The sequence below is a fragment of the Carcharhinus amblyrhynchos genome, chromosome 14 (assembly GCF_965287045.1).
Source record: "Carcharhinus amblyrhynchos chromosome 14, sCarAmb.v2.hapA, whole genome shotgun sequence".
NCBI lineage: Eukaryota > Metazoa > Chordata > Chondrichthyes > Carcharhiniformes > Carcharhinidae > Carcharhinus > Carcharhinus amblyrhynchos.
In genome coordinates, this window is record NC_137337.1 from 54,292,530 (window position 1) to 54,308,751 (window position 16,222).

The 16,222-nt window shown below is 41.7% G+C and overlaps 1 protein-coding gene across 2 annotated transcripts in view; it reads right to left on the minus strand.

Annotated features, from left to right (window-relative positions):
* scfd1 (sec1 family domain containing 1) overlaps nt 1-16,222 on the minus strand; it is a 262,452-nt gene that overhangs the window by 106,634 nt on the left and 139,596 nt on the right. For both annotated transcript variants that reach the window (XM_080202894.1, XM_080202895.1), the window contains exons 15-18: nt 16,027-16,123; nt 15,160-15,230; nt 1,391-1,470; nt 402-464 (exon numbers count right to left, since the gene is read on the minus strand). In XM_080202894.1, coding sequence (XP_080059020.1) covers nt 402-464; nt 1,391-1,470; nt 15,160-15,230; nt 16,027-16,123 — 311 coding nt within the window. The remainder of the gene's footprint in view (nt 1-401; nt 465-1,390; nt 1,471-15,159; nt 15,231-16,026; nt 16,124-16,222) is intronic.

Below are 16,222 nucleotides of genomic sequence, written 5' to 3' on the forward strand. Positions count from 1 at the left end.
ATACAAGGAGTAAAAAGAGAGAAAAGAAAAATCTATTGACATGTGGTGCATGAGTAAGAAATTTCCTATGCATGTTGTTGAAACAGAGTCCAGAAGTGTCTTTAAAAGAGACTCAGACAGCTCATAAAAAAAACGCTAATGAGAACTGATAACAGCGGGATTTGACTGGGTTGTTCAGGAAGAAGACTAGTGGAAAATTAATGAGTCATTCTGGAAATTCTAGAAATTGAGCAGTTGCACAATGGACTTAACACCTATTTTGCACAAACAAATGTCATCAAATCATTAGTTATCTTTGTATTTCTTAACCATGCAAAATTGTTCTCTAAAATACTTAATAAAAAAAAAGTTTTTTTGAATCCAGTATGATTTCACTAGAATTCCTCTCTTGTACCACATACCTTGTTGACTTTGGTCCACTGCCTCCAAAGTTAGCAGGAGCTGAAGACATTTTGGTGAATGCTCTGTCAATAAAGATAAATTAAACAATTAAAGTGATGAGAGAATCACCATAATATTCCCAGAACTGTAAATCTATAGACTGGAGTTGTTATTACTTCATGGGTGAGAGAGAAACCCGTTAAAAGTTTATCATCCCTTTTTCCCACTTTTCTAGGAGCAGGAATAATGTAGATCAGATTTATTCTTACTTGCCCCAAATTTATCAATTATTGTATTAGAATGGAATACAACTTTATAAATCTGTAAATGGCAGAACATGCTTTGCATTTTCACCCAAAGCGAATCTAAAGAACTGTAGATTACTTGAAGTAGGTATAATACATTTTATTCTCCAACTAATATGGAATTTCTACATGTAAGTAGGAAGTCCCTCCAACTCATGGCTTCAGTGCAGATGAACAATAGACAAAAGTTTGGAAATGTGGTCCCTTTAAAATTTCAGCAAGTCAGGTGATTTTCCCTCTCCAATCAGTTGACTCTCAGCCTCACTCTAAACAGATCTGTTTTTAATGTTTGTTACACAGGTTGGCTTATAACATTCACATAAGAGGGTTTTCAATATGATTTTCTTGTTACTTTCATAAGAGAATTTCCATAAGTTCCTCTGGTGATCTTGTTCTTTGCTACAGTTTTTAACATTCACTTCAGCTTTGAAACTCTGAAACTCAAGTGTTTAATCAATGGTGGTGTTTTTCTCTCAAGAGTTTGAACTTGAGGATCAGGTATTTGTTCATTTTCATTCCTGGTGTCAAAATACTTCCCAATTCTGGTAAATTTGCCACTTAAAAAAAATGTTCAAAACTGTAATACATTTGAGTTTTAGGATACAGTTCATGTTTAACTTTTATTTTTGTGGTTTATATTCATCTGTTGCTGGTAATTTGCTGTTTCCTTTGACAATAAAATTCTTAGAGTCATTCTTACTTACTTCCATCGTTTGATGTAATTCAAAGGAGCCAGATTGCATCCAGCGTCAGTCAGTGCTTTTTTGTATTGTTCTAGGTCAGCCTGTTGGTATAAATAATTTTATTTAGGAGAAAAGACCCCCAATGAATTCCAGAGTTCCAAAGTGCCTGCTGATTCACTTTACAAAGTAATCAAAGGAAAAGGAAAAGGATATTGCAAGAAATAAATTCTAAACTTTCCAGTCATGCTACTGCACTGGCTGATAAAAGTTTTATGAAATTATGATTTAGAACTATTTTTGAACTGAAGAATGTGAAAGAGCAAAATGGAATTCAGAACAATTTCTCCCAGAACCCAATGCCTTTGGGAAGCAAAACAGATACAGCTAGCATTTCCAATGCTACAAAGTGCACAGGCTTCCTCACACCACCCCAAACAGTCATGGATAGCAAGCCAACATTTACTGCTTGGGCTTATACATTAAGGATATTTGTCTTGGAAGGCTATTGTTGCCCATTGCAATACACCTAGCAGTTTCTTTTAGTTAACTTACAAATGTCATCAAGCCAAGTTAATAGAGAAAAAAAGTTCAAGTGCAATTAGTGAATAATTAGCTTATCCATCCATTAGCAACATATTAAAATATGTTGCTAACGGCCATTCTTCCTATGGGCCTCATCTCTGCTCCCTTAAGTCCAGGGAACACATAAGGATATTGTAGACAACTAGTTTCTTTGGTAGGAAGAATGGTAGGAAGGACTATTACTTACGGGGCGAAAAACTGCAGCAGGCGACGGTGCAGAGGGACCTCGGGGTCCTTGTGCATGAGTCGCAAAAACCCAGCTTGCAGGTGCAGCAGGTGGTCAGGAAGGCGAATGGGATGCTGGCCTTCATAGCGAAGGGGATTGAATATAAAAGTAGGGAGGTCTTGCTGCAGCTGTATAGGGCATTGGTGAGGCCGCAGCTGGAGTACTGTGTGCAGTTTTGGGCGCCGCACCTGCGCAAAGATATTTTGGCCTTGGAGGGAGTGCAGAGGAGGTTTACTAGGCTGATACCGGAGTTGAGGGGGTTGAACTATGAGGAGAGGCTGAATAAACTAGGCTTGTACTCGTTAGAGTTTAGAAGAATGAGGGGAGATCTCATTGAGACGTATAAGATGATGAATGGGATGGATAGGATAGAGGTGGAGAGACTCTTCCCACTGAAAAAAGACAGTAGGACTAGGGGGCACAGCCTCAAGATAAAGGGGGGGCGGTTTAGAACGGAGTTGAGGAGGAACTTCTTCACTCAAAGGGTGGTGAATCTCTGGAATTCTCTACCCATTGAAGTGGTGGAGGCTGCCTCGCTAAATATTTTCAAGAAGCGGGTTGATGGGTTTTTGATAAGAGAGGGGATTAAGGGTTATGGGGAGAGGGCCGGAAAGTGGAACTGAGCCACGACAGATCAGCCATGATCTTATTGAATGGCAGGGCAGGCTCGAAGGGCCAGATGGCCTACTCCTGCTCCTATTTCTTATGTTCTTATGTTAGTTTCACCATCTCTCAGCAGATTAGATCGGATGGACCTTCAAAACACTACTGGGTCCTGTCCTTGTTTACTAAACTAGCTAGGAATGCAAAGATAATCTCTGGCTCTTTTTCACAACTGTAAATTTTCTTCTTAAATAAATTTCTCCAGTCTAACCTCCATTAAGTACAAGGAGCTCATGAACATTTTGTCACCGTGATCGAGACAATCCCATCAACTGCTTTTGCCATGTTACTCCCTTCCACAAACCACCTGGTCAAACTTCCTTTAATGCTCCTCCCTCTCTGAGCCTTGAACTCACATCATCCTCAAGTTTTCCTCCCATCTACCTTCATGGCCTCCTGGGGCTCCTCTTGTCCATGAGACCTAGCTCCAGTTCCCTTGAACCTATTCCCAGTAAACTATGATCACCCATGCTCTCTTTTCGGTCTTCATGCCAATATTGTAAACTATTCCCCCTCTTCAGGTGTTGTCTCCCTCTCTCCTTCAATCTGCTTCTCATCAGCTCTCCCCTCAAAAAAACACTTGACCTAACTATCCTCATTAACTACCCTCCTGTCACCAACCTGCTTTCCTTCTCTGACAGTGCTGGCACTTCCCAAATTCTTATCTGCCTTTCCTGGAACTCCATGTTTCAATCCCTCCAAACAGATTTCTGCACACGCCAAAGTACCGAAACAATTCAAAAAAGTCACAAATGATCATCTTTTCTCTATTAACTTAAAGTAAATCAATCCACGTTTCCTGGCTTTATATAAATATGTGAATTTTGCTTTATGCTGTAGAAAGTTAGGGATTCCTTTCTATGTGTGTTTTGTATTTTTGTAATGTATCTATTCAACTGAAGGGTTAATTACAGTTGAGAGAACCTGCACGGCTTGAACAAAGAACAAAGAAAATTACAGCACAGGAACAGGCCCTTCAGCCCTCCGAGCCTGCACCGACCATGCTGCCCGATTTAACTAAAATCCCCTACCTTCCAGGGGACCATATCCTTCTATTCCCATCATATTCATGTATTTGTCAAGACATTCCTGAAAAGTCACTACTGTATCCGCTTCCACTACCTTCGCCGGCAACAAGTTCCAGGCACCCACTACTCTGTGTAAAAAATCTGCCTCGTACATCTCCTTGAAACCTTGCCCCTCGCACCTTAAACCTGTGCCCCCTAGTAATTGACTCTTCCACCCTGGGGAAAAGCTTCTGACTACCCATTCTGTCCATGCCTTTCATAATCTTGTAGACTTCTATCAAGTCACCTCTCAACCTCTGTTGCTCCAGTGAGAAACAAACAAGTTTCTCCAACCTCTCCTCATAGCAAATGAGGTTGACAACATTCTGGTAAATCTTTTCTGTATCCTCTCCAAAGCCTTCATATCCTTCTGGTAGTGTGGCGACCAGAATTGAACACTCTGTTCCAAGTGCGGCCTCACTAAGGTTCTATAAAGCTGCAACATGACTTGCAATTTTTAAACTCAATACCCTGATCAACGAAGGCAAGCATGCCACATGCATTCTTGACTACTTTCTCCACCTGCATTGCCACTTTCAGTGACCTGTGTACCTATATACCCAGGTGCCTTTGCCTATCAATATTCTTAAGGGTTCTGCCATTTACTGTACATTTCCTATCTGTAATAGACCTTCAAAAATGCATTACCTCACATCTGTCTGGATTAAACACAATCTGCCACCTCTCCACCCAAGTCTCCAATTGATCTATTTCCCGCTGTATCCTCTGATGGTCCTCATTGCTAACTGCAAATCCACCAACCTTTTGTCGCCCATAAACTTACTAATCAGTCCAATTACATTTTCCTCCAAACCATTTATATATATTACAAATAGCAAAGGTCCCAGCACTGAACCCTGAGGAACGCCACTTGAGATAATCAGAAACGCATGTTTAGATGGATTGTTTGTGTTGGAGTCATGACTGTGGGTTGTGACCACAATGTAAAGTTAATATAAGCATAGATAGATAACATGATCAGGAAGACCAAACGCTGGAAAATCTCAATGGGTCCGGCAGCTCTTTTCTCTCCTTCCAGATGCTGACATTTCGAGTCCAGACGATCCTTTGTCAAAACTTTGTATAAGAGACAGGATTTATAATCATCTAGAAAGGAATAATTTGATTAGGGATAGTCAACATGGTTTTGTGAAGGGTAGAGCGTGCCTCACAAACCTTATTGAGTTCTTTGAGAAGGTGACCAAAGAGGTGGGTGAGGGTAAAGCAGTTGACGTGATGTATATGGATTTCAGTAAAGTGTTTGATTAGGTTCCCCATGATAAGCTATTGCAGAAGATATGGAGGCAAGGGATTGAGGGTGTTTTAGTGGTTTGGATCAGAAACTGTCCAGCTGTAAGAAGACAGAGGGTTGTGGTTGATGGGAAATGTTCACCCTGGAGTTCAGTTACTAGTGGTGTACCGTAAGGATCTGTTTTAGGGTCACTGCTGTTTGTCATTTTTATAAGTGACCTGGATGGGGGCGTAGAAGGATGAGTGAGTAAATTTGCACATGACACTAAAGTCGCTGGGGTGGACCTTGCGGAAGGACGTTGCAGGTTACAGAGGGACATAGATAAGCTGCAGAGCTGGGCTGAGAGGTGGCAAATGGAGTTTAAAGCGGAAAAGGGTGAAGTGATTCACTTTGGAAGAAGTAACAGGAATATAGAGTACTGGGCTAATGGTAAGATACTTGGTAGTGTGGATGAACAGAGAGATCTCGGTGTCCATTTGCACAGTTCCCTGAAAGTTGGCACCCAGGTTGACAGGGTTATTAAGAAGGCGTACGGTGCGTTAGCTTTTGTTGGTAGAGGGATTGAGTTTCGCAGCCATGAGATCATGTTGCAGCTGTATAAAACTCTGGTGCGGCTGCACTTGGAGTACTGCACACAGTTCTGGTCGCCACATTGTAGAAAGGATGTGGAAGCATCGGAAAGGGTGCAGAGGAGATTTACCAAGATGTTGCTTGGTATGGTGGGAAGGTCTTATGAGGAAAGGCTGAGGAACTTGAGGCTGTTTTTGTTAGAGGGAAGGTTAAGAAGTGACTTAATAGAGGCATACAAGATGGTCAGAGGATTAGATAGGTGGACAGTGAGAGCCTTTTTCCTCAGATGGTGATGGCTAGCACAAGGGGACATAGCTTTAAATTGAAGGGTGATAGACATAGGATAGGTGTCAGAGGTAGGTTCTTTACTCAGAGTGGTAAAGGCGTGGAAAGCCCTGCCTGCAACAGTGGTGGATTTGCCAACATTAAGGGTATTTAAACGGTCATTGGATAAACACATGGATGACATTGCAATAGTATAGGTTAGATGGACTTTAGATTGATTTCATAGGTCAGCGCAACATCGAGGGCCAAAGGGCCTGTATTGTGCTGTAATGTTCTATGATTACAGGAGATACAAAGAAAGACTCAGAAAAGCTCAGTGCATAGATTTTGAATAAGACAGAAGGAATGAAAGAAGTCGCTACAAGCTGTCTGTAGCTGCTAGTCAAAGGGAATCAAGAACTATCTGATCTAGGAGATCGACTGCCATCATTTGTAAGTACAAAGTTTGTTGCTTAATAATATATTCTGAGACCATCCACATGTCTTCATGTCCAAATTTTGTCTGGTTTCTGAATCTCTTATACATCTTATGCGATAGTGATAAGAACAAACTTTCTCTCCTCACCTTCTAAACCTGTCTGCAGCCTTGGACCTGGTTGACCACACTATCCTCTTCCAACATCTCTCCACTATCCAGTTGGGTGGGAGTGTCCCAACAAAGTTCCATTTGTTTTTATATAGTTGTGATCAGAGAGTCTTCTTGTTCTTACAGTCACCCCCTGATGTGCCCAAGAATCTATCCTTGCCTCACCTTCTTTCTCATCCATGCTGCTCCTATGTATACTTTTATGTATACCATGATGACTCTCAGCTCTAACCCACCACTATCTCCCTTGACGCCTCCAGTGTTGCTAAATCAGAATGTTTATCCAACATCCGGTATAGGTCAAGAAGAAACTTCCTTCAATTAAATATTGGGAGAATCAAAGCCACTATTCTCAGTCCCCAATTCAAAATCCACGAGAAGTAGAAGATGTGTTTTATTTGGACTTCCAAATGCTTTCAAAAAAGTAACTCAAAAATGATTAAGTCATGGGGCAGCTCAATGATTAGCACTGCTGCCTCACAGTGCCAGGGACCTGGATTCAATTCTGGCTTCGAGTCACTGTTGTGTGAAGTCTGCACATTCTCCCCGTATCTGCATGGGTTTCCTCGGGGTGCTCCTGTTTCCACCTACAGTCCAAAGATGTACGGGTTAGGTTGATTGGTAATGCTAAATTGACCTTAGTGTCAGAGGATTAGCAGGGTAAATATGTGGGATTGCAGGGTTAGGGCCTGGGTGGAATTGTGGTTGGTGCAGATGTGATGGGCTGAATGGCCTCCTCCACTGTAGGAATTCTGTAATAAAAGCCCATGTTGTTGGAGGTAGCATATTGGCGTGGATAGAGAATTGGCTAATGGGCAGCAAAAAGTGAGTGGAGATAAGGGTTTCTTTTTCAGGTTGATGACCTGTAAACAGTAAGCTTCCACCAGGATCAGTGATGGGACTACAACAGTTTACAATATGTATTAATGACCTGGAGGAAGGAAGCAAATGTAATGTAGCCAAATTTGTAGATGACACAAAAATAAGCGGAAAGGCAAGTTACAAGAGGGATGCAAACATTTTATAAAGATTTTGATAGATTATGTAAGTGGGCAGAAAATTGGTAAAAGGAGCATAATCTGGAAAAATGTAAAGTTGTTCATTTTCACAGAATCCTACAGTGCAGAAGAGGCTCTTTGGTCCATCAAGTGTGCACCGATGCACGAAAGGCCCTGGCTTGCCCACCTAATTCCACTTGCCAGCACTTGGCCCACAGCCTTGAGATGTTATGGTGCGCCAAGGACTCATCCAGGTACCCCGCTTATTACCTTTCATTAGCCAGAGAAGAACCCATTTATCCTGACCATCTGTCAATCAGCCAATCCTCAATCCAATCCAATGCTCTATCCCAATCCCCGCTGATCTCACCTTATAGGTCAGTCTTTTATTTGGAACCTTGTCAAATACCTTTTGGAGGTCTAGATATACCATATCCACAGGCTCCCCACTATCCACCTTGCTGGTTATGTCTTCAAAGAACTCAAGCAAGTTTCTCAAGCATGACTTATCCTTCATAAAACCATGCTGACAATGGTGGATTGAGCTTTGCCTTTCCAAATGCTTATTCATCTCCTCCTTACTAATTGATTCCAGCAACTTCCCCATCACAGAGGTCAAGCTAACTGGCCTATAGTTTCCTACTTTTTGTCTCTCTCCCTTTTTGAATAAGGGCACATTAGTGTGTTCCCAAATCACAGGGACTCCATCAGAATCCAGGGAATTTTGAAGTATCACAACTAATGCAACGACTATCTCTGCTGTCACTTCCTTTAAGATCCTCAGGTGCAGGCCATCAGGTCTTGGAGACTTATCGATCTTTAATCCCATCAGTTTATTCAATACCTTCTCCCTAGTGATGGTTATTGCACCAAGTTCATCTGCATAAATGACAGTTTTTGGAGAATCTTCATTAATCTCTCCCGTGAAGACCGAAGCAAAATATTGGTTTCGTGCCTCTGCTACCTATGTGTCCCCCATTAATACCTCACCAGTACTGTCCTCTGAAGGGTTAACATTTACTTTAGCTATTCTCTTCCTCTTTATATGTTTATAGGAGCCTTTGGTATGTGTTAATGTTTTCTGCTAGTTTCCTTTCGTAGTTCATCTTAGCTCTTTTGATTCTTTTTTTAAAATTAGCCTTTTGCTGAATCTTAAAGTTCTCCCAATCCTCCAGCTTACTACTAGCTTATGCAGTTTGATATGCCCTAGTTTTTGCCTTTATGTTCTTTTTGACTTGTTTGTCTAGCCGTGGAATGTTTTTCTTCCTTTTACAATTCCTTTTCCTCTCAGGAATATACTTTAATCGCGAGGTAATCAATATCTCCATGAACAGCTGCTAATGTTCCCAAAGTCTCTTGCCCTCAATTATTCATGCCCAGTTTATTTAAGGACGTAAGAAATAGGAGCAGGAGTAGGTCATCTAGCCCTTCGAGCCTGCCCCGCCATTCAATAAGATCATGGCTGGGCTGAAGTGGATCAGTTCCACTTTCCCACTTTTTCCCAATAACCCTTAATTCCCTTGTCTGTCAAAAACCTATCTACCCATGACTTAAATATATTTAGCGAGGTAGCCTCCACCACTTCAACGGGCAGAGAATTCCAGAGATTCACCACCCTTTGAGTGAAGAAGTTCCTCCTCAACTCTGTTCTAAACTGCCTCCCCCTTATCTTGAGGCTGTGCCCTCTAGTCCTGCTGTCCTTTCTGAGCGGGAAGAATCTCTCTACCTCTACCCTATCCATCCCTTTCATTATCTTATACATTTCTATAAGATCCCCCCTTCATCCTTCTAAACTCCAACGAGTACAACCCAGTCTATTTAGTCTCTCTTCATAGGCTAACCCCCTCATCTCCGGTATCAGCCCAGTGAACCTCCTCTGCACTCCCTCCAAGGCCAAAATATCCTTGCGCGAGTGCGGCAAACAAAACTGCACACAGTACTCCAGCTGCAGCCTAACCAGTGCCCTGTACAGTTGCAGCAAGACCTCCCTGCTTTTATATTCTATCCCCCTCACTATAAAGGCCAGCATCCCATTTGCCTTCTTGATCACCTGCTGCACCTGCAGACTGGGTTTTTGCGACTCATGCACAAGGACCCCCAGGTCCCTCTGCACCGTAGCATGCTGTAGCTTTTCGCCCTTTAAATAGTAATCCCTCCTACTATTATTTCTGCCAAAGTGGATAACCTCACACTTGCTAACATTATACTCCATCTGCCAGGTCCTCGCCCACTCGCTCAGCCTATCCAGATCCCTCTGCACAATTTGCTTTTCCACTCATCTTTGTGTCATCAGCAAATTTCGTCACCCTACACTCAGCCCCCTCCTCCAGATCATCTATATAAATGGTAAATAGCTGAGGCCCCAGCACCGATCCCTGCGGCACTCCATTAGTCACCAACCGCCAATCAGAATAGCACCCATTGATACCAACTCTCTGCCTCCTATTAGACAGCCAATCCTCTATCCACGCTAACACCTTACCCCCAGCTCCATGCCCCCTAACCTTCTGAAGCAACCTTTTGTGCGGCACCTTATGAAACGCTTTTTGAAAAATCAAGAAACACCACATCCACCGGTTCCCCCTCTGTCTACCGCGCTAGTCACATCCTCATAGAAATCCAATAAATTCGTCAAACACAACTTCCCCTTAACGAATCCATGCTGCGTCTGCTCTATCAAACCATTCTTTTCTAGGTGCCTCGCTATTTGGGCCAACTCTTTCCTCAGGCCTATGTAATTACTTCTGCCAATGCTAAAACATTAAAATGGCACTCTGTCTTCTCTTGCTCAATCTGAATTTGAAATTCTAGCATGCTCTGATCACTCTTTCCAAGAGGATCTTTAACAAGAATCTCTATCAACCCTTCTTCGTTACATAATACTAAATCTTAAATAGCATGTTCCCTGGTTCACTCTACAACATATTACTCTAAGAAACAACACCTCATACACTCTATGAAATCTTCCCTGAGGCTACCTTTGCTAAATTTGATTGATCCAGTCAATATGCATGCTAAAATCACTGTTGTGCCTTTCTCACAAACCCTCATTATTTCTTGGTTTATATAATGCCCCACTTTGGAAGTATTGCTCGGGAGGTCTGTAAATTATTCCTACCAAGATGCTTTTTCCTTTGTTTTTATTTCTACTCCGATCGATTCAACATGTTTCCCTTAGTGCCAATGTCATTTCTTAATAAACCCTTGATGTCACCGTTAACCAATAAAGCAACTCCATCTCCTGTTCCTTCCAGAATACTGAGTTCTCTTGGATATTCAACTCCCAGTCCCGGTCCCCTTCCATCATAGAATCCCTACAGCACAGAAAGAAGCCATTTGGCCCATCGGGTTGTACTGACCACAATCCCACCCAAGCCCTATCCCATATCCCTACATATTTTACCCACTAATCCCTCTAACCATGTTTCAGTAATCCCCACCAAATCGTACCCATTTGTCTCTATTTATGTCATCAACTCTTCCCTTATTCTGAATACTGCGTGCATTTAGGTACAGGCTTTTTAAATATGTCCTACTAGTTTGTCTTTCCATCACAGGATTTTCTTGCGCATGTTTCACATATTTCGACCTTCTTTACTAATCTTTGATGGTTGTTAGACGGCCTTGCCTGTTCATTCTATTAACCTCTAAGTTTGTCCATATACTAATTTGATGCTTTGGTTCCCATTAACCATTGTTCTTCTTTACCCCCTCCTCATTTGTTAGTTTAAAGACCACCCTATTTATCCTTTCCACTGGACCACTTGTCCTAGATTGGTTCAAGTGGAGACTGTCACAACGATAGATCACTCCTGTTCCAATGCTGATGCCAATGCTCTATGAAATGGAACCCCTCTTTCCTGCACCACTCTTTTAGCCACACATTTACTTCCTTAATTTTTTAATCTCTATGACAATTTGCACTTGGCTTGGGTAGTAATTGAGGACCTGTTCTTTAATTTAATTCATGGTTTGTGATAATGCTCAACAGGTGTTCTTTCATAGTCTTGCCTAAATTGTTTGTCCCATCATGGACACAACAACTGGATCCTCCCGCTCCCAATCCAATATCCTTTCAAGCTGGTCAGAGATGTCCCTCACCCTGGTACTGGGTAGACAACATACCACGCGGGGATCTCGATCCTGCTTACAAAGGATGCCATCGTTCCCTCTAATTATAGAATCCTCTACAACTATCGCTTGTCTTTTTGCTCCTCCCACTTGAACAGTATGGCAGTTGTGACACCCGGTGTCAACATCAATGCAGCGCTTTGATTATGTTCTGTTTCATTGCTGTTTGTGCTCTTCTCGGTACAGAGTCACGTAGTCTCACGTGGTACGTTATTGGTAACTTGCCAATGACACTCTGAGGCCTGGTGTTGCAGCGCATGCACCTCTGGACTAAGTTGAATAAGCTATCGTGCAAATTTTGTCTGAAGGCCCAGCAGTGGTCAGCTATATGACTGTTGAATAATCTGCCAAACATTGTTATTGCTCTAAAAAATTATGTATCATACATAAGGATAGAACCCCTGTGCAGTGGAAGGTAGCGACACCAGCAGTGCAGATCATTTGTTCATCATAGAACATGAGGATAACATGTATGTTAGGGTCCAGTTCTGCAAATGGATCTAGTTCCTCTAGCAGTCAGCAGGGCAACACTTTGCTCCAATCTTTACCTTCAATTTTGCTTTGCTGCAAAACATGTTCAAGGTGGTGACGGTCCATCTTTTACTGTGAGAGTGAGACTGTCACAGTGCTGACCACTGTGCCACCATATTGCCCTATATAGATGTTTAATAATAGAACAGAGAACATAGAACATAACAGCGCAGAACAGGCCCTTCAGCCCACGATGTTGCGCCGACCAGTTACAAAACAATGACCCACTAACCTAAACCAATCCCTTTTCGTCCATAAACCTATCCACGGATCTCTTAAACGCCCCCAAACTAGGCGCATTTACAACTGCAGCAGGCAGGGCATTCCAATCCCTCACCACCCTCTGGGTAAAGAACCTACCTCTGACATCCGTCCTATAACTACCCCCCCTTAATTTAAAGCCATGCCCCCTTGTGCTAGATTTCTCCATCAGAGGAAAAAGGCTATCACTATCCACCCTATCTAAACCTCTAATCATCTTACATGTTTCAATAAGATCCCCTCTTAGCCGTCTTCTTTCCAGCGAAAACAACCCCAAATCCCTCAGTCTCTCTTCATAGGACCTCCCCTCCATACCAGGCAACATCCTGGTAAACCTCCTCTGCACCCTCTCCAAAGCCTCCACATCCTTCCTGTAATGTGACCAGAACTGCACACAGTACTCCAAGTGCGGCCGCACCAGAGTTGTGTACAGTTGCAACATAACGCTGCGACTCCTAAATTCAATCCCCCTACCAATAAACGCCAAGACACCGTATGCCTTCTTAACAACCCTATCTACTTGATTCCCAACTTTCAGGGATCTATGTACACATACACCTAGATCCCTCTGCTCATCCACACTATTCAAAGTCCTCCCGTTAGCCCTATACTCGACACATCTGTTATTCCTACCAAAGTGAATTACCTCACACTTCTCCGCATTAAACTCCATCCGCCACCTCTCGGCCCAGCTCTGCAACCTGTCTAAGTCTTCCTGCAAACTATGACACCCTTCCTCACTATCTACCACACCTCCGACTTTGGTGTCATCAGCAAATTTACTAATCCACCCAACTATACCCTCATCCAGATCATTAATAAAAATTACAAACAGCAGTGGCCCCAAAACAGATCCCTGAGGCACACCACTCGTAACCGAACTCCATGATGAATATTTACCATCAACCAGCACCCTCTGTCTCCTATCCGCTAGCCAATTCCTGATCCAATTCCCAGATCACCCCCAATCCCATACATCTGCATTTTCTGCAGAAGCCTTCCATGGTGAACCTTATCAAACGCCTTACTAAAATCCATATACACCACGTCCACTGCCTTACTCCCATCCACCTCTTTGGTCAAAGATGTGGCAAAGTCCTTGAGCCACACTGCCAACTCCTGACACCACGTCGGAGTGCTAGGTTTCCAAAAACTGGCGACCAAGGTCTTGTAACAAACAATACTTTATGCACTGCTGAGCAGTTGCTCCATGTCATTGCGTGACCCTTTTAGTAGCTGAGTCATCATGTGATGATCACGCAATGTGCTTTAAGTTTAAAATTATAGAAGTTATAATACACTTACCAACGTAAGAATTTAACAACAGAAAATATTGCAACTTAGAGAATATAACGTTTAAGTATTTGTTTTGTTTTAATATAAGGAAACTCCTACAGATCCTAACTCCAATTTCACAATTAATATCTCCAGCCAATGACGTTGTAAATTAACCACTTCATAACAGTAACAAAATACAAACAAAACAGGGAATGTGAAAATGTACTAGTTAATTGCAAGCTCTTTCTTTCTTAAAATTACCATTTTTATTCAGCCAATTTAGCCAAAAATCAAGAAATGAGCACAAAATATACTTAGCAAACTTTTGCACAAACAGCCTCGAATGAACACTGGAAAAATTATAAATTCCAAGCTTACCTCATCATTGGGTAGAGGCTGGGAATTACAAATCCCAGCATGCCCCAGGAGTTTCCACAGCCCAGCATTTCCAGTTCTTCGGGCTGAGGATGGACCCGGTGTTCTTATGCAAAAAGAAAACAGCGCAGAAACCCCAATCATATGAACAAAGATCGGGACACCACAATTTGAGAAGAGTCACAACAGGAAACAGAGAGGAGTCCCAATTAAATGGGGGGGAGGAGCCACCAAGAGGTAAAGACAATTGGTAGGAACCATAGTGATAGCAGCAAGGAAAGCAGCTCCAAGCAGGGCTGAGATTGGCAGATTTTAAGTATTGAGAGGTCAGAAGAATCTCAGGAGATCTGAGAAGACAATAGAACGTCTGCCATCTCATGCTACGGGTTACTGAGGCAAAGGTAAGCCTTTGAAACTGTAATGTTTTACTCAGCGCAGCCAAAGAGCTGAAACTATGCTTGTGAAGTGCAGACTCAGGGAACCAAGTCTTGGGAGATGAGATTGAAACCCTGCGAGGGGAGCCATTTTTGAGACAGTCCGAGTCACAGCAACCTTTGGAGAGAATTCTAAGGCTAGATCTTTGAAGGTGAAGACTAAAATCCCACATCAAACGGGGTTTTAATAAGATTGGGTGACTAATAGCATTTACTGACATTTGGGTGGATTGCTGAGAAATCTATGGGACGCGTCTTGGCCACAGTTGCCATTTGTTGTGCAGTGTACCATGTTTGACCACAGCGTGACATCATACTGTCCTCTGACTTTGCAAAAAGGAAGTTTTGTAAATTCGGAATTTGTCCCAAATATTTTTGTTATTTTTAATTTTTTAAGCCATAGAAGAAAAATTCAACAGAGACAGAATAATGAAGGTTAAGGAGAAACCTAATAGGAGTATTCAATGGAAGGGTTTCTATTATTCTAACAATAATTCACTTTTGCATTATGTCAAAATTTTTCAGTGACCGAGTAATCAAATACAACTGACCTCTGAAGGTGGCTGTGGTGAACTGATGTAGGAAATGATAAACAGCCTCATCTTATCTTCAGGGGTACCTCCTAAAGAAAAGTAAAACATTTTTTAGCATAGAAGAATGATAGGGGCTTTATCAAAAACCTTATATTGCACATAAATGGATATGACTATGCAATAGAAATAACTGTTTAAATAATATTACAATTCAAATGCTTAGGCAATTTTATTTTTCAGCAATTCATAATTGCGAAGCATTTTTTTTACTTTCCCACGAATTTTGAAGGCAACAAAAAGAAAAACAAATAAATTACTGCACTTCAGAATCCCAGAGTAAACTCTCAGAATTATATCTAGGGCTTGAAAGACACAAATTACATGCCAGTGTTGGCTGGATAATGCCACACTGCAATGCACTGTAAAACCAACATTTGCTGCTACTGAATGAAAAGTTGTAGTTCATTCCCTCACTATATTGACTCCATGATAATAGCTATGCTGCTGTAGGAAGGAAAAGATTAGAATCTGAGAGGTATATTCAACCCAGGAACTCTGAAGAACTTAATGCAGGCATTCTTGAAGCAGGCTGACTGTTCACCCTCTCAAAAGTCATGCATGCAAAAGACCTGGAAGGATTAGGGAAATAGAACCTGTAAGGTAATAAAATGATGAATGTGTAATGAAAAAATATATATTTACTGACTTCAGGATAAAAGTTAAATTTCTTGAATTCCGTAGTTAACACATTTCTATAGCATTTACTGTTAATAACTTTGAAATATTTGCACACTTTAAATACAAATTCAAGTAAAATGTTGCGCAGAATGCTGATAATAAGTATTTATAGCTAAATTAACGATCAATTTTTAATGTAATTGTTACCATCAGGATCCGAGATCATATCTAGTAGGGACTTGTCCAACGTAGACTTGCTCATCAATTTTTCTTCAAATTCAAAATAAACATCCAACTTTCGAGCCTATCAGTAAAATAATTAACATTATCATAACGATTTCCACAAGGTATATGATCAGCTAGATGAAAATAATTTTGTACCGGATAAAACTCACAAAAAATG